Raw genomic sequence first — 25092 nt, 5'->3', positions numbered from 1 at the left:
TTCACTTTATTATTTTTTTATTAAATAAATTTTTATTTTAATGGGGTGACATCAATAAATCAGGGTACATATATTCAAAGAAAGCATGTCTAGGTTATCTTGTCATTCCACTCTGTTGCATACCCATCACCCAAAGTCAGATTGTCCTCCATCACCTTCTATCTAGTTTACTTTTTGCCCCTCCTCCACCCCCTCCCTCTCTTCCTCCTTCCCTCCCCTACCCCCTGTAACCACTACACTCTTGGCTATGTCTCCTAGTCTCGTTTTTATGTCCCACCAATGTATAGAATCCTGCAGTTCTTGTTTTTTTCTGATTTACTTATTTCCCTCCATATAATGTTACCAGGATCCTGCCATTATGTTGTAAGTGATCCGAAGTCATCATTTCTTATGGCTGAAGAGTATACCATGGTGTATATGTACCACATGTTCTTTATCCAGTCTTCTATTTTTTTTTACAGTGATTAAAGCCTTTAAGCAAGCTCTTGGCCAATACAGCAAGAATCCATAAAAGACTAGTGTCCTTAACATGTTCACCAAGTCCAAGTTGGCCCCAACACCATGCCAAATCCCTGAAAAATGCAACTCAACCCCAGTCCAGTCTGTTATGAGCTGGCATAAGGAGCAAGAGTCCAGGAAATGTCCACATCCAGGAAAAGTCTGCATAGCACTGGAATTGTTGTCACAATTCTATACTTTGCAGCTCACGTCCAAGTCCCAATGACCACTGCTTCTAGCTGGTAATGATTCAGGTAGACCGGAAAAGCCATCTGGAGCATGTGTGGAGATGGAGCTTCTGTTCTCTGTCTGGAGAGATGAGACCACATTGCTTTTCCCTGGAGCTCTGCGACTGTGGCTTGGTAAAGAAAACCTTGGGATACACTAAGCTGGGTGGCAAAGGTAGATTCATAATAAAAGTTGGCAAAAGGGGGAAAGAGAGCTCTAAATTAGAAGTAGGTCCCAGCCTGAAATATGAGTGGGGCATTGAGGTAGGAGGAATAAAGGAAACACTATATATTAAACAAAGCAGCAGAAAATAGGACTATCAACATCAACAAAAGAGATCTTCGAGGGAAGAATATAAAACCTGACTATTCAGGCAAGACATAGTTAAGTGGCCCTTGTGCAAATGAGATCAGTTTACCTGCTTCTTGGAAGAAATACCCTAGGCTCGTCCACAGTGTCATAGATGGGACTGACAGCCCTGGACACCTTCAGCCTTCAGTGGCAAACCCCAGCTTTCTGGGCAAGGTTAGGTCACAGGTGGCTGGAGCAGGGCTGGAAGAGACTGAACCTTTCCTTAGAGGAGCGAGGGAAAAGCCTACCTTCCAGTGTCCCTGTTTCCTCACAGCAGAGGCATGTAAGTCTGGCAGGCTTTAGCTCAATGACCTTCCTTTCCACTATTGAAGCAAGCCCCAGATGGCATCCTATGAGACCCATTTGGGGTGGTGGAGCCTTTAAGGGCGTATCCTAAAAGCTGGTAGTTCCCCTGATCTCTATTGGGCCTTTTCTGCCTCTTGGTATCTTAAAGGCCATGCTCAGAAGATCTCACTGAGGGGTTTGAGGATCCCCATCCACCTATATAAATCTATTCCATAAATCTGGCCTGACCTGAGGTGGCGCAATGGATAAAGTGTCAACCTGGAAATGCTGAGGTTGCTGGTTCGAAACCCTGGTCTTGCCTGGTCAAGGCATATATGGGAGTTGATGCTTCCAGCTCCTCCCCCCCTTCTCTCCCTCTGTCTCTCTGTCTCTCCTTCTCCTCTCTAAGAAAATGAATAAATAAAAAAATTTAAAAAAAATCTGGAGCTATTTGGAAAAAGACAAAACAGTGTTATTAGCTGGATCAAATAAAGAAGGTAGTAGTTTGCAGGAGAAAAAGATTTGGCATCTCCTGTTCACCAGCATTCAAAGGAAATTTAAAATTTTTTTAAGTAAAAAGCACGATATGGTAGACCCACAGGAGTTCCAGGATATGACTCCCCCCTTTGAAATTTTTTTAAATTGACCTTAAAATATTTGCTGGGTACACTTTAGTAATACCTTGACTTTAAAGATTGTAAGAATGACAAAATACAGTAAATGCTTTTGCTCCATATGCAGGAGCATTGTCAGTTTAACCAGTTTAGGAAATCCAATAATAGAACAGTGCATACAGACAATGAGCTATAACATGCTTAGCGGCCTCTCCTGTTCTGACAGAGGTTACTATAAATCCAGAATAGGACTGTTTGCCAAATGAAGGTATATGAGTAACATCCATTTGCCAAAGTTGTCCTGGTAGGGGTCCTTGAGGGTTAACTCCAAATGAAGGGGCAGATTGTAGTATAGGACTCCTTGGACAGGATTTCCCAATCTGCCATGCTGCTTCCTGCGAAAGTTGAAACTGTTTACACAGGGCTGCAGCGTCCTGGTGATAAATAGTATGAGACTGAATTGCTCGATCTGTCATGGTTGCTTCAAATAATTTTCTTTTGGGTAGCTTGATCAACAAGAGCATGCCTAGGCCCTGGCTGGTTGGCTCAGTGGTAGGGCGTCGGCCTGGTGTGCAGGAGTCCCAGGTTCAATTCCCAGCTAGGGCACACAGGAGAAGCACCCATCTGCTTCTCCAACCCTCTCCCTCTTCCTCCCCTCTGTCTCTCTCCTCCCCTCCTGAAGCCAAGGCTCCACTGGAGCAAAGTTGGCCCGGGCACTGAGGATGGCTCTGCAGCCTCTGCCTCAGGTGCTAGAATGGCCCTGGCTGCAACATAGCAACACCCCAGATGGGCAGAGCATCCCCCGCTGGTAAGCATGCCAGGTGGATCCCTGTCGGGCGCATGCGGGGAATCTGTCTGACTGCCTCCCCGTTTCCAATTTTAGAAAAATACAAAAAAAAAAAAAAAAAAAAAAAAAAAAAGGTCAATTCCTTGTGCTAAAGCTCCAGGGAGCATGGAGTGAGCTTGAGTATGTCCTATAAAACCTGGACCTCTATGTTGACATACAAGTCTTTGAAGAAGCAGAAACTGCTGGAATAGTTCATCAGCATTTGTCCCTAAGACAGCAGTCTTTATAGTGGAAACACCATAAGTAAATATTTGCTGTCTGTATATAGATTAAAGGGGGAATATAGCAAGTGCTTAAAAGCCATGATCATGGCATATAATTTTAGACTTTGATTTTAAGTTGACAGTTTCAGTATAAAGTTGTCCATTGATTTGCAAGAGCGATTTGCCATTTAGTGGAAGTTTCCCAGAGCCATTGTTGTTGATTCTTTGAAAAAAAGAACAAAAATAATTTTGAGGCTCAAAACCTAGAAGCTATAACGGTCACCTATGCCCCTTGATAATCCAGGAGGCAACAAGATCAAAATATGGAAGTGTATTTCATGGGCTATTAGATGGTTCAATGTGCCCAAGCTGTAGCTGCTCTTATACCAATTGAGCAGCTGCCCTAAGTTTCTCCTGAGAAAGGGGCCATTGGTCTACACATACAGGATTATCTGATTTCCAAGTAATTGGGTCTGCACAATGTGTTATTGAGGTAGCAGGAGCTACCAAGGCCCCTATACTAAATTTTGATATCCTAATCCACACCTTCTAGTATTGGGCGCCATTTCTATGGGGATGAGAATTCCTTGCTGTTCATTCCCTAGTCCCTTGGTGGGCAAAAATCCCTGATCAAGCATCTGAGTACTGAGAGTAAACCATTAGGACTGACAAGCAACACTCCCCTATTTTTCAAAGCATCTCTTCCTCACAAATTAACTGGCCAACCAGGGAGCACATAAGGCTTAAAACATCCAGAATGGCCTTCTTAATCTTCCCAGTATAGAAAATTAGAACTTTGTTGAGGGGATTTACTCTGCCCTATACCTTGTAATTCTGTGGCTGCTGCATGAGTGGGCCAGGAAGGAGGCCAATGTAGCTTAGCAATAACAGATACATCAGCTCCAGTATCTAAAAGTCCTTTAAATTTATGCTCATGTATAGTTAATTCCATTTCAGGGCGTTCCTCACCTCTTTTTTTAAAATTCAATTGGCAAAATCAGAGGAGCCAAATCACCAATTTGCTTGGGGCCCCTTTTGCAGGATTTGGCCTGAGTAGCAGAATTAGCATCCTTATACTATTCTTTCAAATGCCTGAATTACCTGTGAGACACATACTTCTTTTTTTTTTTTTTTTTGATTAATTTTGATGGGGTGACATTGATAAAATTGTCTTCTGTTACATTCTAACTGGTTTTCTTTGTGCCCCTCCCTTCTTCCAACCCCCTCCCTATCTTCTCCCCCCCCTGTAATAGCAACACTGTTGTCCATGTCTCTGAGTCTCATTTTTATGTCCCACCTATGTATGGAATCATATAGTTATTATTTTTTATGGTTTACTTATTTCGCTCAGTATAATGTTATCAAAGTCCATCCATGTTGTTGTAAAAGATCCGATGTCATCATTTCTTATGGCTGAGTAGTATTCCATAGTATGTATGTATATGTATATGTATACATATATATATATATATATATACATATACATATACATATATATATATATATATATATATATATATATATATATATATATATATATATCAAAGCTTTTTAATCCACTCGTCCTCTGATGGACACTTGGGCTGTTTCCAGATCTTTGCTATTGTGAACAATGCTGCCATAAACATGGGGGTGCATTTCTTCTTTTCAAACAGTGCCATGGTATTCTTGGGGTATATTCCTAACAGTGGTATAGCTGAGTCAAAAGGCAGTTCAATTTTTAATTTTTTGAGGAATCTCCATACTGTTTTCCACAGTGGCTGCACCAGTCTGCATTCCCACCAGCAGTGCAGGAGGGTTCCCTTTTCTCCACATCCTCGCCAGCACTTATTCTGTGTTGTTTTATTGATGAGCGCTATTCTGACTGGTGTGAGGTGATATCTCATTGTGGTTTAATTTGCATTTCTCTAATAATTAGTGATGTTGAGCATTTTTTCATATGCCTATTGGTTATCTGTGTGTCCTCTTTGGAGAAGTGTCTATTCATTTCTTTTGCCATTTTTGGATTGGATGGTTTGTCTTCCTGGTATTAAGTTTTACAAGTTATTTATAAATTTTGGTTATTAACCTCTTGTCAGATATATATTGGCAAATATATTCTCCCATTGTGTAGTTTGTCTTTTAATTCTGTTCTTATTGTCTTTAGCTGTGCAGAAGCTGTTTAGTTTGATAAAGTCCCATTTGTTTATCCTGTCTTTTATTTCACTTGCCTGTGGATACAAATCAGCAAATATATTGCTGCAAGAGATGTCAAAGTGCTTACTGCCTATGTTTTCTTCTAAAATGCTTATGGTTTTATGGCTTACATTTAAGTCTTTTATCCATTTTGAGTTTATGTTTGTGAATGGTATAAGTTGGTGGTCTAGTTTTATTTTTTTGCAGGTAGCTGTCCAATTTTTCGAACACCATTTGTTGAAGAAGCTATCTTTACTCTTACCTCCTTTGTCAAATATCAGTTGTCCATAAAAGTGTGGGTTTATTTCTGGATTCTCTGTTCTGTTCCATTGATCTATATGCCTGTTTCTATGCCAGTACCAGGCTGTTTGAGTACAATGGCCTTATAATATAACTTGATATCAGGAAGTGTGATACCTCCCTCTTTATTCTTCCTTTTCAAGATTGCTGAGGCTGTTCTTGTTCTCTTTTGGTTATATATAAATTTTTGGAATATGTGTTCTATATCTTTGAAGTAAGTCATTGGTATTTTAATCGGTATTACATTGAATTTATAAATTGCTTTGGGTAATATAGACATTTTAATGATGTTTATTCTTCCTAACCATGAGCATGGAATATGCCTCCACTTGTTTGTATCTTCCCTGATTTCTTTTATCAATGTTTTATAATTTTCTGAGTGCAAGTCTTTAATCTCCCTGTTTAAACTTATTTCTAGGTACTTTATCTTTTTACTTGCAATGGGGAAGGGATTTATTCCTTTATTTCTCTTTCTGACAGTTTATTGTTAGTGTATAAAAATGCCTCTGATTTCTGAGTATTGATTTTTTATCCTGCCACCTTGCTGAATTCATTTATCAGGTCTAGTAGTTTTTTTACTGCAACTTTAGAGTTTTCTATATACAATATCATATCATCTGCAAATAATGATAGTTTTACTTCTTCTTTTCCAATTTGGATGCCTTTTATTTCTTTTTCTTGTCTGATTGCTGCGGCTAGGACTTTCAGAATTATGTTGAATAAGAGTGGTGAAAGGGGGCACCCCATCCTTGTTCCCGATCTTACGGGGATTGCTTTTAATTTTTGCCCATTGTGTATGATATTGGCTGTGGGTTTGTCATAGATGGCCTTTATCATGTTGAGGTATGTTCCCTGCATTCCCACTTTGTTGAGAGATTTGCTCATGAATGGGTGCTGGATTTCATCAAATGCTTTTTCTGCATTTATTGGAATTATCATGTGGTTTTTCTCCTTCCTTTTTTTAATGTGATGAATCACATTGATTGATTTGCGAATATTGTACCAGCCTTGCCTCCCAAGAAAAAATCCCATTTGATCATGGTGTATGATTTTTTCCTATATTTCTAGATCCAGTTTGCTAATATTTTGTTGAGGATTTTTGCATCTAAATTCATCAGGGATATTGGCTCATAATTTTCTTTCTTTGTGTTGTCTTTGCCTGGTTTTGGAATCAGAATTATGCTCACCTCATAAAAGGAGCTTGGCAGTCTTCCTTCCTCTTGATTTTTTGAAATAGCTTGAGAAGAATAGGAGTTATTTCTTCTTTGAATATTTGGTAGAATTCATTTGTGAAGCCATCAGGACCCAGACTTTTGTTTTTTGAGAGTTTTTTAATTACTGTTTCAATCTCATTTGTTGTAATTGGTCTGTTTAGGTTTTCTGAGTTTTCTAGATTAATTTTTGGAAAATTATATGTTTCAAGGAATTGGTCCATTTCATCTAGGTTGTCTAGTTTTTTGGCATACAGTTCTTCATAGTATTTTCTTACAATATTTTGTATTTCTGTTATGTCAGTTGTTATTTCTCCACTCTCGTTTCTAATTTTATTTATTTGAGTCCTCTCTCTTTGTTTCTTGGTGAGTCCGGTTAAAGGTTCATCAACTTGTTTACCTTTTCAAAGAACCAGCTCCTAGTTTCATTGATCCTCTGTATTATTTCTTTTGCCTCTATGTCATTTATTTCTGCTCTTATCTTTATTATTTCCTTCCTTCTACTAGCTCTGGGCTTTACTTGCTGCTCTTTTTCTAGTTCTTTTAGATGTAGGGTCAATTTGTTCATTTGAGCTTTTTCTAGTTTCTTGAGGTATGCCTGCAATGGTATGAACTTCTCTCTTTGGACTGCTTTTGCTGTGTCCCATAAATTTTGATTTGATGTATGCTCATTATTGTTTGTTTATAGGAATTTTTAAATTTCTTCTTTGATCTCATTGTTTACCCATTGTTATTTAATAACATGCTATTTAGTTTCCAATGTTTATTTTTCAGTTTTTCTGTTGTGATTGATTTCTTGTTTCATGCCATTGTGATCAGAGAAAGTGCTCGATATGATTTCAATCTTCTTAAATTTGTTGAGGCCAGTTTTGTGCCCCAACATGTGGTCTATTCTAGAGAATGTACCATGAGTGCTTGAAAAGAATGTATATTCTGCTGTTTTAGGGTGAAAGGTTCTGAAGATATCTATTAAATCGGGTTGATCTAATATGTCCTTTAAGTCTGCTGTTTCTTTGTTAATTTCCTTTCTTGGGGATTTATCTAATGATGTTAATAGGTTATTGAAATCCCCTACTATTATAGTATTGCTGTTGATCTCACCCTTTAAATCCATCAAAGTCTTCTTTATATACTTAGGTGCTCCTATATTAGTTGTGTAGATATTTATAACGGTTATATCTTTCTTGTTGGATTCTCCTTTTATCATTATGTTGTGACCTTCTTTATCTCTTACTTTAGCCTTTGTTTTAAAGTCCATTTTGTCTGACATAAGTATTGCTACCCCAGCTTATTTTTCATTTCTATTTCTGTGAAATATTTTTTTCATCCTTTTATATTCAGTCTATATGCATCTTTTGTTTTAAGATGTGTCTCTTGTAGACTGCATATGTATGGGTCCTGTTTTCTTATCCATATAACTACCCTGTGTCTTTTGATCGGATCATTTAATCCATTTACATTTAAGGTTATTATTGATATGTAATTGTTTATTGCCATTTTTTTTCTTTAAAACCGTATTCCTGTTTTGCTAAATTCTTTTTCTTTTTTGATCTGTTTACAACAGGTCCCTTAGTATTTCTTTCAGCCTTGGTTGGGTTGTAGTGAATTTCTCGAGTTTATTTTTGTCTAGAAAGCTTTTTTTTTCTCCTTCAATTTTAAATGATAGCCTTGCTGGATGAAGTAGTCTTGGTTGTAGGCTCTTGTTTTGCATTACTTTGAATATTTCTTTCCATTCCCTTCTGGCCTCAAGTGTTTTTGTTGAGAAATCAGAAGTCATCTTAATGAAGGCTCCTTTGTAAGTGATAGTCTTTTTTTCTATAGCAGCTTTTAATATTTTCTCTTTATCACTTAGCTTTTGTATTTTAATTATGATGTGTGTTGTTGTTAATTTCTTTGGGTTTCTTTTTAATGGAGTTCTCTGTGCTTCCTGAACATGTGAGATGTTTTCCTGCCTTAATTGAGGGAAGTTTTCAGGTATGATATGCTTGAATAAAGTTTCTATCCCTTGTTCTTTCTGTTTTTCTTCAGGAACCCCTATGATGCAGATGTTATTTCTGTTCGTGTTGTCACGGAGTTCTCTTAGAGTTTCAGCAGACTTTTTGAGTCTCTTTTCTTTTTTCTGCTCTGCTTCCATGCCTTTATTTATCATGTCTACTAACTCGCTGATTCGATTCTCAGCTTCATCCATCCTGCTTTTAATTCCTTCCATTGTGTTATTCATTTCTGATACTGTATTTGTCATTTTTGACTGTTTCTTTTTTATTATTTCAATGTCCTTTTTTATATTTGCTTTCTCTTTATTTAGGTTTTTGTAATGACCATCTATTGTTATTCTAATATCTTTCAGTATCCCAAAAATTGTTATTTTAAACTCTGCATCTGGTAATTTGGTTATATCTGATTGATTTTGGCCCTTTTCTGGGGATTTCTCTTGGTTCATTTGTGTTGCATTTCTCTGCCTTCACATTTTCTCTGTGTAAGGAAGGTTTTGGACCCTGGATTCCACTGGGTATGGCCTCTGTTCCCTAGGTATGATCTGTTTGCAGGCCTGCCAACCCCTCTTCTGTTGCTGCCTAGGGCTTTTGGGTTTGGGTGTTGCCGGTGACTGCCCACTGGGGCTGTTGCTGTGGTTTCCACCTCTCCTTCACGGGAGTGGCTGTGCTCACTTGCTCCGGTCCACAAGCCTTCATGGCCTTGGCCTTTGCCCCGCCCTCGTGGGTGGCATTATGCTCGGTCCTGAGGGCACTGGTGAGCACCTTTGCTCAGCTGCGTGTCTCCTCCTGTTTCCGGGTTTTGCCCCGCCCTTGCAGGAGGAGCCTGCCTGTGGAATGGCTGCTAGCCTTGGCTCCACTGACTGGGCAGGACTGCGTGCCCACGCTTAGCTGAGTAGCAGAACTTTGCCTGTTCTGGGCTTTTGCCTCCACCCTCAAGGGAGGATCCGGCACCCAAGTCAGGCCACAAGCCTCGGTTCCACGGGCAGGGCAAGGCTGTGCTCCTGCGCCCTTGCTCAAGGGCTGGTCTCCACCCCTTCCGGGGTTCCCGCCCGTTTTCCGCAGGTTGGATTACAGGCTGTGGCAGCTGGGTTTGAACCCTTTTGTGCGCCTACTCCTCCCCAGCCCAGCAAGATTGAGCTCACACGTGAGCCCAGTGGCGGCCAGAAGGCTTCTGCTCCTGCCAACAGAACCACCCCTCTGCGTCCCGCTGCCACCCACTCTCCAGCGAGCCCTCAGCCGTGTGGGGAGCAGACACTGAAGCTCAGACCCTAACACTCACTACTGTAGCCCCAAAAGCTCCCTCCTTCTAAGCAACTCTGCTCTCAGTGCCACGGGAGAGCTTGTTTGACTCCTCTCCTGCTTCCCTTTGCTTGTATTGCTATTTGCGGGGAAAATATTCACTTCAGATTTGGAGAGTGACTCGACCCAGGGGTTAGGGTGGCTGTCTCCCAAAATGTTTCTCCCTGTGTCTCCTAGATTACACTCTCTTCCTGCTACTCTGGTATTCTTTTCTCTCCCCGTCCTCTGGAGCCCTGGGTGAGTGGTTGTGTGAGAGATGTTCTGCGCGGTCCCTTTAAGAAGAATCCTGGGTCTGAGAAATCAGACCCTTTCTCACAAAAAGTATCCTGTCTTGTTTCCAGCTAAATACTATCCTTAAGACTCTTTTGGGCTCTGGGGCTGCAGGCTGGGGCTTTGTTCCTGGGGCTCAGGACCCTCCCCTTTCTGCTAAACTCACTTCCTGCCATGTGAGTCTCTCCCAGCTGCTGTTCACTTTGGGGAGCAGGGCAGCACTCTTTACGTTTCCACTTTTCCTACCAGTCTCTGTGTGGCTTCTTCACTGTTCCTTGGTTGAAGAGTCCTCTTAGTTTAGTCCAAAGTTGGTTTTTCTAGATGATAGTTCTTAAATTGAGTTTTTAATCCACTTTGGTTCTGGGAGGTGGAAGTTGGTATGTCTGCCTACGTCATCGCCATCTTGTCTCTCCCTCAAGGACACTACTCTTTTATGGATTCTTGCTGTATTGGCCAATAGTCTGCTTAAAGGCTTTAATCACTGTAAAAAAAATAGAAGACTGGATAAAGAACATGTGACACATATACACTATGGTAAACTACTCAGTCATAAGAAATGATGACATCGGACCATATATAACAAAATGGTGGGATCTTCATAACATTATACGGTGTGAAATAAGTAAATAAGAAAAAACCAAGAACTGCATGATTTCATACATTGGTGGGATATAAAAATGAGAGTAAGATACATGGACAAGAGTGTGGTGGTTACAGGGGGGAGGGCAGGAAGGAGAGAGGAAGGTGCAGGGGGATGGGGAGGGGCACAAAGAAATTTAGATAGAAGGTGACGGAGGACATTCTGATTTTGGGTGATGGGTATGCAACATAATTGAATGACAGGATAACCTCGAAATGTTTTCTTTGAAAATATGTACCCTGATTTATTGATATTACCCCATTAAAATTAATAAAAATTTATTTATAAAAGAAATGAGATTCTAACTTAGAAAATAAAGGCCTATAGATATTCAACGAGAACAAAACCCCTGTGAGATTGCATTCTTCTTGAGGAAGACTGTGAGCAGGGGAGGACTGAATGGATCCTGAAGGACAAAGTCAATGAGGGTGATAGAGAGGAGAAGGTGGGGACCTGCAGGTGGGAGGACAAGCTTGGCAAAGTCCTGACCTTGGAGATGAGCTTCTTTTACTAGAGGTCACACGTGACCTCTCTACTGCCTCCATCAGTCAGCACAGCGGCTCCTCACTGTCCTCTTGGTGTGAAAGCACAGGGCAGTCCTCATCTTTTGCTACAAGGACAAATGCAGTCATGGATGTCTCTATGATTGGGTGTCTTGGCTATGGCTTTAGTGCCTTTGAAGTTTGAGGAGTCTTTTCTGAGAGGGTGCCCTGAGCAGCCAAGGTTTTTTAGCAGCAAACATGGTCTTAGCCATTTGATGCCAATGGCCACCACCCACCCCAGGGGACAGCAAAATATACTGGGGATGGACAAATGCCCACAATGGTGGGTGCAAGGAGGGAGAAAATCAGCCATATTAGAGAATCATGCTTCTAGCACTGGAAATACGTATTAGATGTCTCTTATTCCCCTTGTAACACCCCTATGGCCACAGATTCAAGCTCTGGAGTCCAAGGGTTAATAAGAAAACATGGGCATTAGCTGGAGGGAAATTAGTAACTGAATAGAGAAGATTTGATGTATTAATCTAACAAGCCATATGGACTGTCACATGTATTTGTGGATTAAATACTTAACCACATATTTTGTAGAAATATCAAGCTGTGTAAGTTTTGGTGAATGAGCCAAAGATAAATACAGGGAGGTGATAAGTGATATTGACTCAGCTTCCAAATCCGGCTCCCTGTCCCAAGTCATTAGAGGGATCCGGGTGAGATTGGATTAAGCTAATATTTATTTCCAGGGAACAGAGGGCTGAGGTGGCTCCATGCCTGGATGTCAAGGCTCCCACTTCTTGTTTTCCTACCCTGGCTCTACTGATGGAAAATCCCCCAGTTATCTCTAAGAAAACTATGTACATGGTGTTAGCACCATAATGTCAGCTTGATCTGGGTTTAGAGTTGGGGATGAGCTTTGCCTTTTAGAGTCCCTATTTTAAATGACATAACTCTTTTTAAATAAATTCACTAATAAAACATGTTATATACTCAGAGAATTCTTAGTAGAATTGCAAACTGTCTCCAAAAACAGTAATAAAACAACTAATTAGACACCCACTGTATCGCAATTGTCACCCACAGTCCAGAAGAGCACAGGTCATGCTCTCTAGAAGATGAACAGGGCGGAAAGAGCCATGAGGTCAGGTCCTCGTCACCAGGACACAGGTGAACACTGGAGCCATTGGGTCCCGGGAAGGTGAACCCAAAGATTCAAGGCCATGATCTAACACCAGCAGTGGGTTCTCTCTTTGATGTGTTATTGGGAGTAAATAGTTTCAACTAAAAGGCGCCCAGGCGGGGACAGTGGAGAAGACTTCACATGGAGCAAAGGCCTTGAATAGAACACAAATAGGCCTGCACAGAAATCTACCTGGAGGTCACATAGAGCTGCTGTGCAGATCAAGGTTACAGGAATCCACTTGACTCATAAACTGAGGTCCATAAGGCTTAAACTAAGGAGATAGGTAGAGTTGAGAGCTCTCTGATCCCTCAAAACCTACCTCCCCACCCATCTCTGCTACCCACTAGCTGTGTGGCTATGATCAAGTCATTTGAGTTCTTCTGTCGCATTGCTTATAGCTGGACACAGATGATATGTCTACCTCATGGGAGGGAGACCACACATCAGTTTTCTCAGGAGAATCAGTCTATGCTGCTGCTGTGGCATTCCGTCCATTTAGTGACGGACCTTCTACATCAATGTCATCTACTGACATGGCCATTGCTACAGATAGAAAAAAATTGAGGGTTTCTTCAGCTCTGTCTCCTTAGTTTCTACACACAGAGCACAGACTGGTGGGTTCTGGTGGATTTCCACGGTCCTTTCCTGGGTCAGTGCCAGGTATGTCTGGTGACTTGTTCCTTCATCCATGGGAGGAGTCAAGGTGGCCTCCTGGAGAATAAAAGGAGGAGTTCTGGACACTCATCTCCAAAGTGAGATCCTTCTTTCCTGCCACACCGCAGTGACCAGCCAGAGCCGCTACCAAGACCATGAAGCTGCTCCCAGTCCTCGTGCTCGCTGTCCTCCCCTTTTACTGCTACGCAGGTGAGTCCGCACTGGGCGGGGCTCGGGGGCTTGTTGTCAGGGCCGCTGTGGGAAATCTCTGTTCCCCTCACCCCAGGACAGGGCGTCTCACTTCTCTAGTTTGTAGCTGTGTGTGTGTGTGTGTAACAAGGAAGCAGTGTGTGAGGGCTTAAAGAATACCCAGATCCTGAGTTACTGTCCGAGGACTCAGACCATTCCCCGTCATCTTTCTGAATGGACGTGCAGCTGGGATGTGGGAGAAGGACAAGCATCCTGGCTGGCCAACAAGGAGTTCATGCCTCTGTGCCTGAGCAGCTTTTGCACGCTTTCATCCCAGGTTCTGGCTGCCCACTTGTGAGCCAGGTGATCAATCAGGCAATTGACCCTAAAGTGAGCGATGATCAATACATAGAAAATTTCAAACAGTTTATACCGGATGCAGAAGCAGAAGACGCCGTAAGACAAGCGAAGCAGTGCTTTCTCCAGCAGAGTGAAAAAACTCTGACAAATGCCCAAGTGATGGTGGTAAGTTGTTTTCTTCTTAACTGCTTTTAACCACTAGTCAGAAATAGACAATGTCAAAGGTAGATACTAATTTCTTCAAAGCTACAGTTGTTCACAGTTTATTTTATTTCAGTGAATTTAATTGTTAGCGAGTTTTAGTACTTTGACACCCAGTGAGTGATTACTGGAAATGTGAGAGGAAAAAGGGTGTTTGGATAAAGGCTTCCTTTTTGCTCAGTACAGTGGTGTGCAGGGGAGGGCAGTGAGGAAATGGGAGATATTAGGCCTGGAGAGTTGCACATTAGTTGATCACTGGTCTAGGAGATTGGTTGCTCTGCTGGTGATATTCTTACCAATTAGTCTGTATATTTAGAGTGTAGAGACGGGTGTTACGTGTAGTTATCATGATTAAAACTTAAAAAATATTAACAACCTCTCCAATCAAAGATGAGGGGAATTATTTAAAAAGAAAACACTAAATCAGACAAATCTGTAAGAGTGAACATCTGGAAAGTTTAGTAGCCTAAAAAAGGATAGGGTGTGGGCTTCTGTCCATTTGCCCTAGTTCTTAACATGCAGGCCATGCAGGAACTCAAACTGCACGCTGCCTCGTATTTGGGCTGAGGTACTGAAAACTGACAACACAGTGTATTTATTGGGTAAGTTATTGAAGAAGAGGAAACATGCAGGGAAAATCAGCAAAGGGATCCCCACTGCGGAAGTGCTGGAAGCACCGGCCCCACTGGCATCAGCAGAGGTCTCCTGAGCGGGAGGACACAGCACAGAATTCCGATGTTACCTCCACCACCAGCTCTCTGCCGCTGGGTGTGGACCAATCTAGGGATAAAATAGAGGAAATGTTTGTTTTTCAGTATTGTCCTTTGTTAGAAGAACTGACATGTAAGCGATGACTGTTTTTGTTTTTCCAGGATGCAATATACAATAGTGTTTGGTGTGAAGCATATTAACTTTGCACTAGACCTTTGGCTCAGACTACAGGGAATGATCAGAAACCGACCGATGATGAGTAGAAACCATGACTTAGCATCCTTTTCTGTCTTTTGATCTACAGACTGCAAGACAATTGTTGAAACCGCACATACATTTTCCCTTCAATAAAGCATCTATAAATCTAACATTCTTCCTTGGTGATTGACTAACACGGGGGTTTTAGAGACACAATCACACACATGTTGCTCATGTGCACACACGCCTGTACACAATCCTCATCACAGAACTCATGAATGGAGGGTTGAGAATCAGAAAGGCACTCTGTCCCTCAGCATCTGCTGCCTGTCATGGACCCGGAGCGTTGAAAAGCGATGCTCTCTCCTCATCAACCCACCTTCCTGGGTCCATCTGAGCACTGTGGGCTCTCAGGTCTTGTGCCTATGTCTGATCAGCTTCCTGTCCCGGATCCACTGCTGTCCCCGTGTCCATGCCCTGCCCTGCTTACCACTCAGACTCCTCTCTGGGTGCTCTCTGTCCCTGACCAGAGGTGCAGGATGGGGACAGAGCCAGTGACAGAGGTGACTCAGGCAAAGCAGGGCTGAATCCTGTCTTGATTGGAAAATTAATGTGTGACCTCAATTTTGAATTTTAAAAATATTTCATTACAATTTATTTACCCTATTATGGATATCTTTGGTCCCTCCTTCAATTGTGTGACTGTCCCTGGTCATGGCCCTGCAGGGGGCAGTGTGGTCCACCCTTTCATCCCACAATGACCAACCAGCAGTGAGGTTGGAATTCCCTGGGAAAGAAGCAAAGTGAGGGCATCACTGTGGCCCGTCCCCACTATCCTGACACCAGGGGTGGGTGACGAGCGCCCTCTGCTCCTCACACCAGCACATGTCCCTCTCACCCAGCCTGAGCCCTGATCCCTTCTCAGGACAACTCAGCTCCCACCTGGGTTGACTTCCACCAGCCATATCCCAAACAGGGAACAAGGCAGACAATACCTTTTGGTCCCAAAAGAGTGTTACAATGTCTTTTAAAATGTTAATCAAAAGCAAATATAGTAATAATCAATATGCACCAATGAATCTCTGAGGGTATATGCATCTTTATTTATTTATTTATTTATTTTTATTTTTTGTATTTTTCTGAAGCTGGAAATGGGGAGGCAGTCAGACAGACTCCCGCCTGCGCCTGACCAGGATCCACCCTGCATGCCCACCAGGGGGCAATGCTCTGCCCATCCAGGGTGTCGCTCTGTCGCGACCAGAGCCACTCTAGCGCCTGGGGTAGAGGCCAAGGAGCCATCCCCAGCACCCGGGCCATCTTTTGCTCCAATGGAGCCTCGGCTGTGGGAGGGGAAGAGAGAGATATAGAGGAAGGAGAGGGGGAGGGGTGGAGAAGTAGATGGGCGCTTCTCCTGTGTGCCCTGGCCGGGAATCGAACCCAGGACTTCTGCAGCCAGGCCGACGCTCTACCACTGAGCCAACCGGCCATGGCCTGCATCTTTATTTTAATGTCATTATAAGATATGTTATTTAACATGTTTTTACGAAGAAGTGACCACAAGTACCAAAGACTCAATAAGTCATATGAGGAAATTCCTCCCATTTTTTCAAAACACCTCCAGCCTGTGACACCATTAGGTCCCGGCAAAAGGACCCTTTACCTGGACCTACCCTTTACATTTTATTTGTTATATACATATGTGCATACATGTGCACACACACATAAACACACTTATTAAGAATTTATGGGCCATGCTCAGTTCCGGTTCTCTGATGCATTTACAGAAGTTTGCATTTGCTGGGCCACCTGGGAGGAGCCTGTCCTCTTCAGGCTGCAGTGGGTGAGTCCACAAAGAAGGAGAAGGTCCTGTTGGGGCGTCACAAGGGGAGATAGGGCTGTAGTCACTGGATCCCCATTACCCAGTCAGATCGGCCAGGGGCTCGCAAGGGAGGGAAGGCCTAAGGATTCTGAGCAATGGCAGCTCCGAGGAGGGACAGGAGCAGGAGGCAGAGTCACAGGTGAAGCCTGATTGGGCGGCCGGGATGACCCCGCCTTCTCTGACTCTGCACTTTGCTCACTTTGGCCTCATCCAGCCTCAGCACAGCCCTGAGCTACCTCAGAGGAGGGAGGGCTCGTTTACAGGCTCCTGTCTGTCCCAGGTGCACTTCTCATCTGATGAAACAGTTGGAGGTGTCAGTCAGAGGACGTTAGTCTGTGTTCCTAATAAGAGTTGGTATGAACGATGTGGATTATGCCGAGAACACTAGTGAGTGCCAGCAGTCCAGGCCCACCAGGGTGTGGGCTTGGATGCTGGTGATGGAGGGCGGCAGTGCAGGGTCCAGAGAGCCAGTGCCAAGGGGTAGGGTGACATCCCCAGCTGCATGTGTGTGTGTGTGTGTGCACACGCGCAAGAACCACGCGTGTGTCGTTGTGTCTCTAAAACTCCCGTGTTAGTCAATCACCAAGGAAGAATATTAGGGTTGCAGATGGTTTATTGAAGGAACTGAAATATTTTTTGTATCACGGTTGTTTTTATTTTGTTTTCCTCATTCTTAATTGAGAGGCTGTTAATTAAAAGAAAATTTAATCATAGTAAATGCACATAACATAAATGTTACCCTTCTCTGCACTTTAAATATACAGTTTAGTCGGGTTAGGAACATTCACTCTGCAGAGCAACCAATCTGGACCTTCTCATCACCTAATGTGCAAGTCTATACCCTTAGCATCTCCCATTTTCTTACCACGCTCCACCACAAGCTACATTTCTGTTCTTAGAGATATTTTACTCTACAAAATACAATTGTCTTTTTATGACTGCCTTATTTCTTTTATCATACTTCCTCAAGGTTTATCCATGTGGTCAGAAACCCCGGGTCTGAAGAATTTAGTGATGGACACTTATCTTTGTGCTGTGGCAATATTGCTAAATCGTTACTGGGGGATGTTGTGAATGGAACATTAGGGTAGGGAATGCCTGCTGATAAACTAAACAGTCTCTGTTATGAACAGCAGGAATAGCTCATTGTTTAACTACTGATGTGGTTTTCATCAATGACATCACCCGTGGTGGAGTCACAGCCATGGTTTCCACTTCCCACTCACGGACAGTAATAAATTAATGGTCACAAAGTTCAGGAACTACAGGTTCTACACATATTAGGAACAACTTATGGTAATAAATTTGAAAATTTAAATGAAATGAGCACAAATTTCTTGGGAGATATAAAATATCTTAGATTTACTTAAGAAGAAGAAAACCTGCAAGCTGCAGATATATAAAAATATGGATTTGTAATTTAAAACCTCACAAAGCATATTGTTGGCTACTTTAAACAATTTTGATAAGAAGTAAATATTGAATACAAAAAACTTTTAGGATATTCAAAAGTTTGATGGCTTGCTCTAACACGGTGTTTCCCAATGTGGGGCCCACGCCCCACAGGGGGGCAATTCGATAGTTAATGGGGGCAATTTGAAAATGGACTCGACACAACTTTAACTCTTTCGCCCCGGGCCATTTAAATGCAATGCTAGATATCGGTGCCAAATTTAACAAAAAATGCAATTCTTAAATAATTGCGGTAAATAATTATTAAGTATAATTTCATTTGACGAGACCAAAATATCAACTGGGTGATTGGCGTCGTCAAGTAAACTTCGTCCTGGGTTCACCATGGAGCGTGCCGTCTGCCACGGGGAACCCCGGACGTTTTAAAAACTCACTAAACAACGCAGTTATTCTCACCAAATTGGCTCATTGCAACTTCTGTAGTGTTTCACATCATTCAGTTGGTGTTAATTTGAAATAAGTGTCAGTCAAAACTGTTGTAAAAGCTCGTTGATTTAATAAATATACATATATATATTGTATAGATATAATTGGTAAGTATTTCATTTTATTTTTATCAGTATTAAACTCTTTATTAAGTACTTCTTGCATCAGGGCTAGAAAGCAATAATATTTTATAAATATTATTGGGGCTATAATAGTGCATGCACGACAATTTTAATTTTAGAAGCATAACTTTCCAGAAAATTTTGTCAAGTGGAAAAAATATAGATACCTTTTGATTTGCGGTGGTAGTGTAATAAATGTGTTATATACATTTAAATAAATATGAATTTTTAGTATACGTTTACTCAATGCCACATTGAATATATTTTAACACATATTTTAATATTAGTTTTTAATTGATCTTATTTTTATTATAGCCCATAGTAAAATGAGTGGTGCAAGCAAGAAAAAAACTCGTCAATATTCGGAGGAATATTTAAAATTTGGGTTCATACCCGCTAAGATGCGAATCCAGAAATGATTCTTGTGCATTGTGTTATTCATAGGGAAAACTTGGTAGCTAAAAACATCTCGCCTGTTCTGAATGAAGTATTATATACAGTAATAAAGTGTGTTAATGCTATTAAAGCTAGTGCCAAATGTGAGCGTCTTTTCAAGCTATTTTGTGAAGAACAAAATGAAGACCATGTGAGACTTTTACTTCATACTGAAGTAAAATGGCTATCTAAAGGAAACTGTTTGAAAAGATTTATGGAACTGTTTGATAGTCTTAGTGATTTTTTAAGCGACAAACCTGAAATGAAGTATCTGTTAACAATAGATGGTAAAGCATTTGTGAGTTATTTAGCCGATATCTTTGAAAAACTAAATATATTAAATAAGCAACTTCAAGGAACAAATAAAACTCTTGTCGATGCAAAAGCAAAGATATTTGGTTTCATTACCAATATTGAGTTATGTCAGAAACATATTAACAACAAAACTTTAAACAGTTTCATTGGCTCCAAAAATGTGAAGTAACTGATACCGTTTTACTTATTATTGTCAATCATTTGAATATTCTATCGGCTGATTTAAAAGAAAGATTTTCTGATTTAAAACAAATTGATTTCCCAACATGGATGATGCAGCCAATGTTAGTGGATTTGTCTGATATATCAAATATGCAGTATCAAGAAGAACTCGCAGAATTGCAAAATGATGAGTCAGTTAAAGCTTTATTTAATATCAAAGGAGCGATGGCATGGCTTTGTGAGGAAACAGAAATCAAATACCCAAATTCAACCAAATGTGCAAGAAAACTATTGCTACCATGTCCATCTTCATTTTTAGCTGAATGTGGATTTAGTGCTGTAAATGATTTACTGGTAAAAAAAAAAAAAATCGGCTGGATATAACACAATGTGGAGACTTGAGACTAAATCTAACCAAATTGGAACCTAATATAAAATCTCTGTGCAGCAAGCATCAAGCGCAAGGATCACACTAAATTAAAATAATAAATTAATATAGAAAATCTGTATTAAAATTATTTGGAATTTAAATTTCTGTTTTTCATTATATGTTTTGAAATTTTACTTACTGTGTTTTGTTAACAATTTCATAGTGATTTCTTCCTAGAACCTATCATTTATGTTTATTAAGTGAACAAATCAATTTTTTAATGTTAAAAATTATGTATGTTACATGGGGGGGGACATAAAAATTTTAGAAAGGTTAAGGTGGGGCATGGCACAAAAAAGGTTGGGAAACACTGCTCTAACTCCTTCTATAAAATGAGTTCTATAATTATTTGGGCCTCTCTGTTCATATTTTTCAAGTTTAGACAGATGTCCCAAAATCCTGGAATCATTTTTCAATAATAAAATATCTGAGATATTAATGTATTTTGTACATAATCAAGCATTTGTTTTTCACAAAATGATTCAAAAGATTGAAGATGAACACATTTCATCTATGGAAATTAGTCTTATTGTGAATGACTCTATCCTCCAATATAAATTTTGTTTATCAAAGAAGTGCAGAATTTTTACCAGACATGTTTTGATTATATTGAAGAATGGTCTGAAACAAACATCACAGGAAATAACAGTTTTCAAATGGTGTTTTTTTACTTCATCACAAGTATATTGGACAGATATTGAATCTTGTCTTGAGTTTTTATCTAAAGAAATGCAAGCATCAAAATAGATGACAATTGTCTCTTTGAAGAAATTAGAAGACTGAATGTATATTTAAATTCTGAAAAATTAATACAATGGAAAAATGAACACATCAAAATTGATAAAAGATGGGTGGAAATATCCAGCAATTTAAAAAATGAACATATTCCATGTGCGAATTTATTTATTCTTGTTCAATTGACATTGTGCTGCCCTGGAACTAATGCAGTAGTTGGAAGAGTGTTTTCAATTGCTAATGATTTTCGGACAAGTGAGAAATCAAGATTGAATGTTGATACTCTAGCTGCAGCACTTGCCGTAAAATTCAATATGAAGAATATTTGTTGTTCAGATATTTCCAATATATTGTTACAGGATGATACATTGACAAAAAATATTCATTCAGTGGAAAAGTACTCATGTAGATAATAATATTTTTTCTTACAATTATTATTAAAAATCAATAGCATAATTACATATAAAATATTATATGTAAGCATTATATTGTAAGCATAATTACAATATAAAGTATTACAAATGTTTTTATTATGCATTTTCATATAATAGTGTATTATCGTTGCAATTAATAAAATGTTTCCTTTATTTACCATATTGTTTTCTTCAATTTATGTTTGTCCTCTCTTTCATTGTAAAAAGGTTGGTCACCTTACGGAAGGGTATGGTGGCTCCCAGCCCTGCACTCACTTCGCTGTAGCCGCCCTTCTCCTAGAACTCCGCCCCCTCATATCCACACTGCTTTGGTTGCTCAGCAACACTGGCTGACACCTGGTTTTCATACTTCAGCTTAGATTTTCCACCTGTTCTTGGAGGCAGTGTCGGTCTCATACAAGCTGTGCTGTCATCGGCCATAGGGGACGTTTGCACAGACAGCTTCTTTATTTGGCACTTGATGTTTTTCATAACTTTGGAATTTTCTCATGAATTATTTCTTGAAATATTTATTAACCGCTAAGTTATTTCCTTTGGGCTTTCTAATTATTCATAGGACCTTTGAAACTGATCATGGGGAAGGTGTGGCACAATCAGGTCCATCGTGGGACTGCACACAGGAGGAAACATCCAGGGAAATTTTTTCAGACTGAACACTCTGTAAGGTCTGCACCCCCAGGTGGCACCATTTCAGGTAGAATCTGGGGTCGCCCTGAATGAGTGCAATCTACCCTTTGTCGCTAGGGGGCACCTGAAGCTGTGTTTTGCACCAGGTTCACTGGCATTGGTCCTAGTTCATAAGAACTGACCAGCTCTGCTTTTCTTGACAAAAGAGGGCTCTTCCCAGTCACTCCGGGTGTGTTTAATGGCTGTCTCTTCCAAATTTACTCCCACGGAGCAGCAGAGGATATTTAGAGCAACATAGGCAGATGAAGTGAAACAGAAACGACTTTGCGCCCACGGTACAGCGTGCCCAAGGAGGGCACAGGTAACAGAGTGGCGGATAGAGGGAGCATTGGTGCTGGGGAAGAACGAGGGAGGAAAATGTGGAGCACGGAGCTGGGAGGAGTGAGGATGACCCCAAAGTGCCTTATTTGCAGAGGAATGCCGGCCCTTGGATTTAGCGTTCCTGTTCGGGGGAGAATCTGATAGGACACGTTGCTCAGTGTCACACAGACATGCGATCAGTTAATTCCTGTTATTCTCTTGTAAATAAAGAAGAGTTTCCATTTACTGGCACTTAGAAAAACTCAATGACTCTCTTAAGTGGACCTAGTTTATGCCCTCCCCCCAGTTGGAAAATTGGATCCACATTCCAAATCCAGATGTTCCTGAACAGTCTGCCTGCCTCTTCCCTGTCTGTCTTGGGAAGGCGTCAGGAAACCAGTCGTGGTGTGCTATCCACAGACCGAGTCCAACCTGGTTTTCTCCCTTAAATGGTATTGAAACAATTTCCCTGCTACAGAGATCTTTATCTCTGTCATTATATCCAATATAGGAAATTCAGGTTTCTCAGTAAAGAAACAAATTTCAAAAGGAGATGTATTAGCTTAAAAAGTAACCCATAAGAAACTTCCGTTTGCCACCACAAGGTCATGACCAGCCAAAGCCCCTGACCACAGTGACAATCAGCGCACTACTGAAGATGGAATTGGCAGAGCAGACTGACCATGAGTGTAATCTCTGCCCATCCTCCTTTGAAGTCCCCACTGCCACCAAAAAAAACTCCACACAACAATGTTCATACAACAAAAGAACAGAGCGCTGAACTCAGCAGTGTGGGGGGGAAAAGAAAGTGATGAGAAGTGTTTTCCCACAGAGAGCAGCACATGGGATAAAACCTACTGAGAAATGAATCCAGAGGAAGTGATGTACAAGTGCGGGCTGGAACAAAGCCCTTCAGAGAGGGCAGATTTCTGGGCAAAGGGGGGATCGAGGTTAGGGGAGGACTTGAATAATTGTTGGAGAAGCCAGTGGCAGGGGGTGTGAGTAGAAGTACTCCAGCAGCACCAGGCAGCTACGTCACCCCGATTCTCTCTGTTCCCTTAACAGGGGTCGGCAAACTCACTAGTCAACAGAGCCGAATATCAACAGTACAATGACTGAAACTTCTTTTGAGAACCAAATTTTTTAAACTTAAACTATTTAGGTAGGTACATTCCTTATTGAGATAGCACCCATACGTGGTATTTTGTGGAAGAGCTACACTCAAGGGCCAAAGAGACCTATTTGGCTCCCGAGCTGCGGTTTGCTGACCAGGGCTTTAAGACATGGTGTTTCACCACAGAAGACAGAAGTAAAAGGTTGTACAACTGACTTCCTTTAGGTAAAATAAGTTACAGGTCAACTGGTGACAGCAAAATTACACCACATCTAAAAATATTATTTAATGTCAATGATCAAATGAGCTGCTCTTTGGCAATGTTTCTGAAGTCTGGGTCATAGTGTCGATCATGTGCGTTTGAAGATCCAGCGTATTTGTTCAGAGAATGTAAAACACTGGACCGTGTGTTGACATTAAACTTTTCTCTAACTGACCTTCAGTGTGTCCCATAGTCCTGACCGTGATGGGGCCTCTCTATTCCCTTTGTGATTCTGCAAGTTATGCGTTTTTGTGCATGCAATCAAGATAGCTGTACCTAGTGTTTTCTAGTATTTATCAGTTTGTGTCCAGTAAGGAAAGAGAAAACTGCCTAGGTCTGTTGAGCAGGTAGAATTTCATCCAGGAATTGGTGATAAAAGTGTTTGCAGGGCTGGAGAAGCAAGAAAGAGAATCCAAAGCTGTCCATTGATTGAAGAGGCCGGCAGACTGTTCCCAGAAGTGGAAGAGAAAAACAACGGCTGGTGTTGCTGAGCGCGCACAACTGCAGGTGAAGCTTAGGCTGCGCTATTGGGAATGAACTGGTTGAGCAAGAACCCAGGAGCCCATTCATGGCAGCCACCCCTGTGGACACAGCCTTCCTGGGCTGTGGTGAGTGTCATACACACTGCTCCTGCAACCACTGCAAGAGGTGAGGACAAGGCTGAGAATCATCGCAGCTGTCTCTTCCCACCTTTCATTTCCATCAGGGCCTTCCACTGGAGAAGCTAACACAGAGCAGCTGGAAGGGAGTCTGAATGTGTAACTTGCAGGCCTTCAGCTGTAATGACAGAGAGATGAGTATGACGAACAGCTCTGAAACTCAGACAGTAAAGACCCAGCCTGGCCCTGTCGTTGTAATTTTTTTTTTTGTACTTTTATGATGTGAGAAGCAGGGAGGCAGAAAGACAGACTCCCACATGTTCCCGACTGGAATCCACCCGGCATGCCCACTAGGGCTTGATGCTCTGCCCATCTGGAGTGTTGCGCTACAACTGGAGCCATTCTAGCACCTGAAACAAAGGCCATGGATGCATCCTCAGTGCCCTGGCCAACTTTGCTTCAATGGAACCTTGGCTGTTGGAAGGAAATAGAGAGATAGAAAGAAAAGAGTGGGGGAAGAGGTGGAGAAGCAGATGGGTGCTTCTACTGTGTGCCCTGACTGGGAATCAAACCCGAGACTTCCACACGCCAGGCTGATGCTGTACCACTGAGCCAACTGGCCAAGGCAGGTCATTGTATTTTAGTTTTCTTATTCTCTCTCTTTCTTCCTCTTCTTTCTCCTTTTTCTTCTTCTCCTCCTTCCCCTCTTCTTCTCCTCCTTCCCCTTTTTCTTTTCCTTCTTAACTTTTATGAGGTTGAGTCAAAACAACAATATATGCCTGCAAGCAGGATCTTAAATGCTTCCTATAAA

At 41.3% G+C, this 25092-nt stretch overlaps 2 protein-coding genes across 2 annotated transcripts in view; both read left to right on the top strand.

Annotated features, from left to right (window-relative positions):
* LOC136388562 (secretoglobin family 1D member 2-like) overlaps positions 1–25092 on the top strand; it is a 395093-nt gene that overhangs the window by 205436 nt on the left and 164565 nt on the right. The window lies entirely within an intron of this gene.
* LOC136388556 (mammaglobin-A-like) lies at positions 13356–15078 on the top strand. Its single transcript, XM_066360377.1, has 3 exons — positions 13356–13459; positions 13776–13963; positions 14872–15078. Exons 1-3 carry the CDS (start codon positions 13405–13407, stop codon positions 14908–14910), a joined length of 282 nt encoding a protein of 93 aa, XP_066216474.1. The 5' UTR covers positions 13356–13404; the 3' UTR covers positions 14911–15078.

Source organism: Saccopteryx leptura, chromosome 1, assembly GCF_036850995.1.
Source record: "Saccopteryx leptura isolate mSacLep1 chromosome 1, mSacLep1_pri_phased_curated, whole genome shotgun sequence".
Classification (NCBI taxonomy): Eukaryota; Metazoa; Chordata; class Mammalia; order Chiroptera; family Emballonuridae; genus Saccopteryx; species Saccopteryx leptura.
This window is presented reverse-complemented; position numbering and strand designations above follow the sequence as displayed.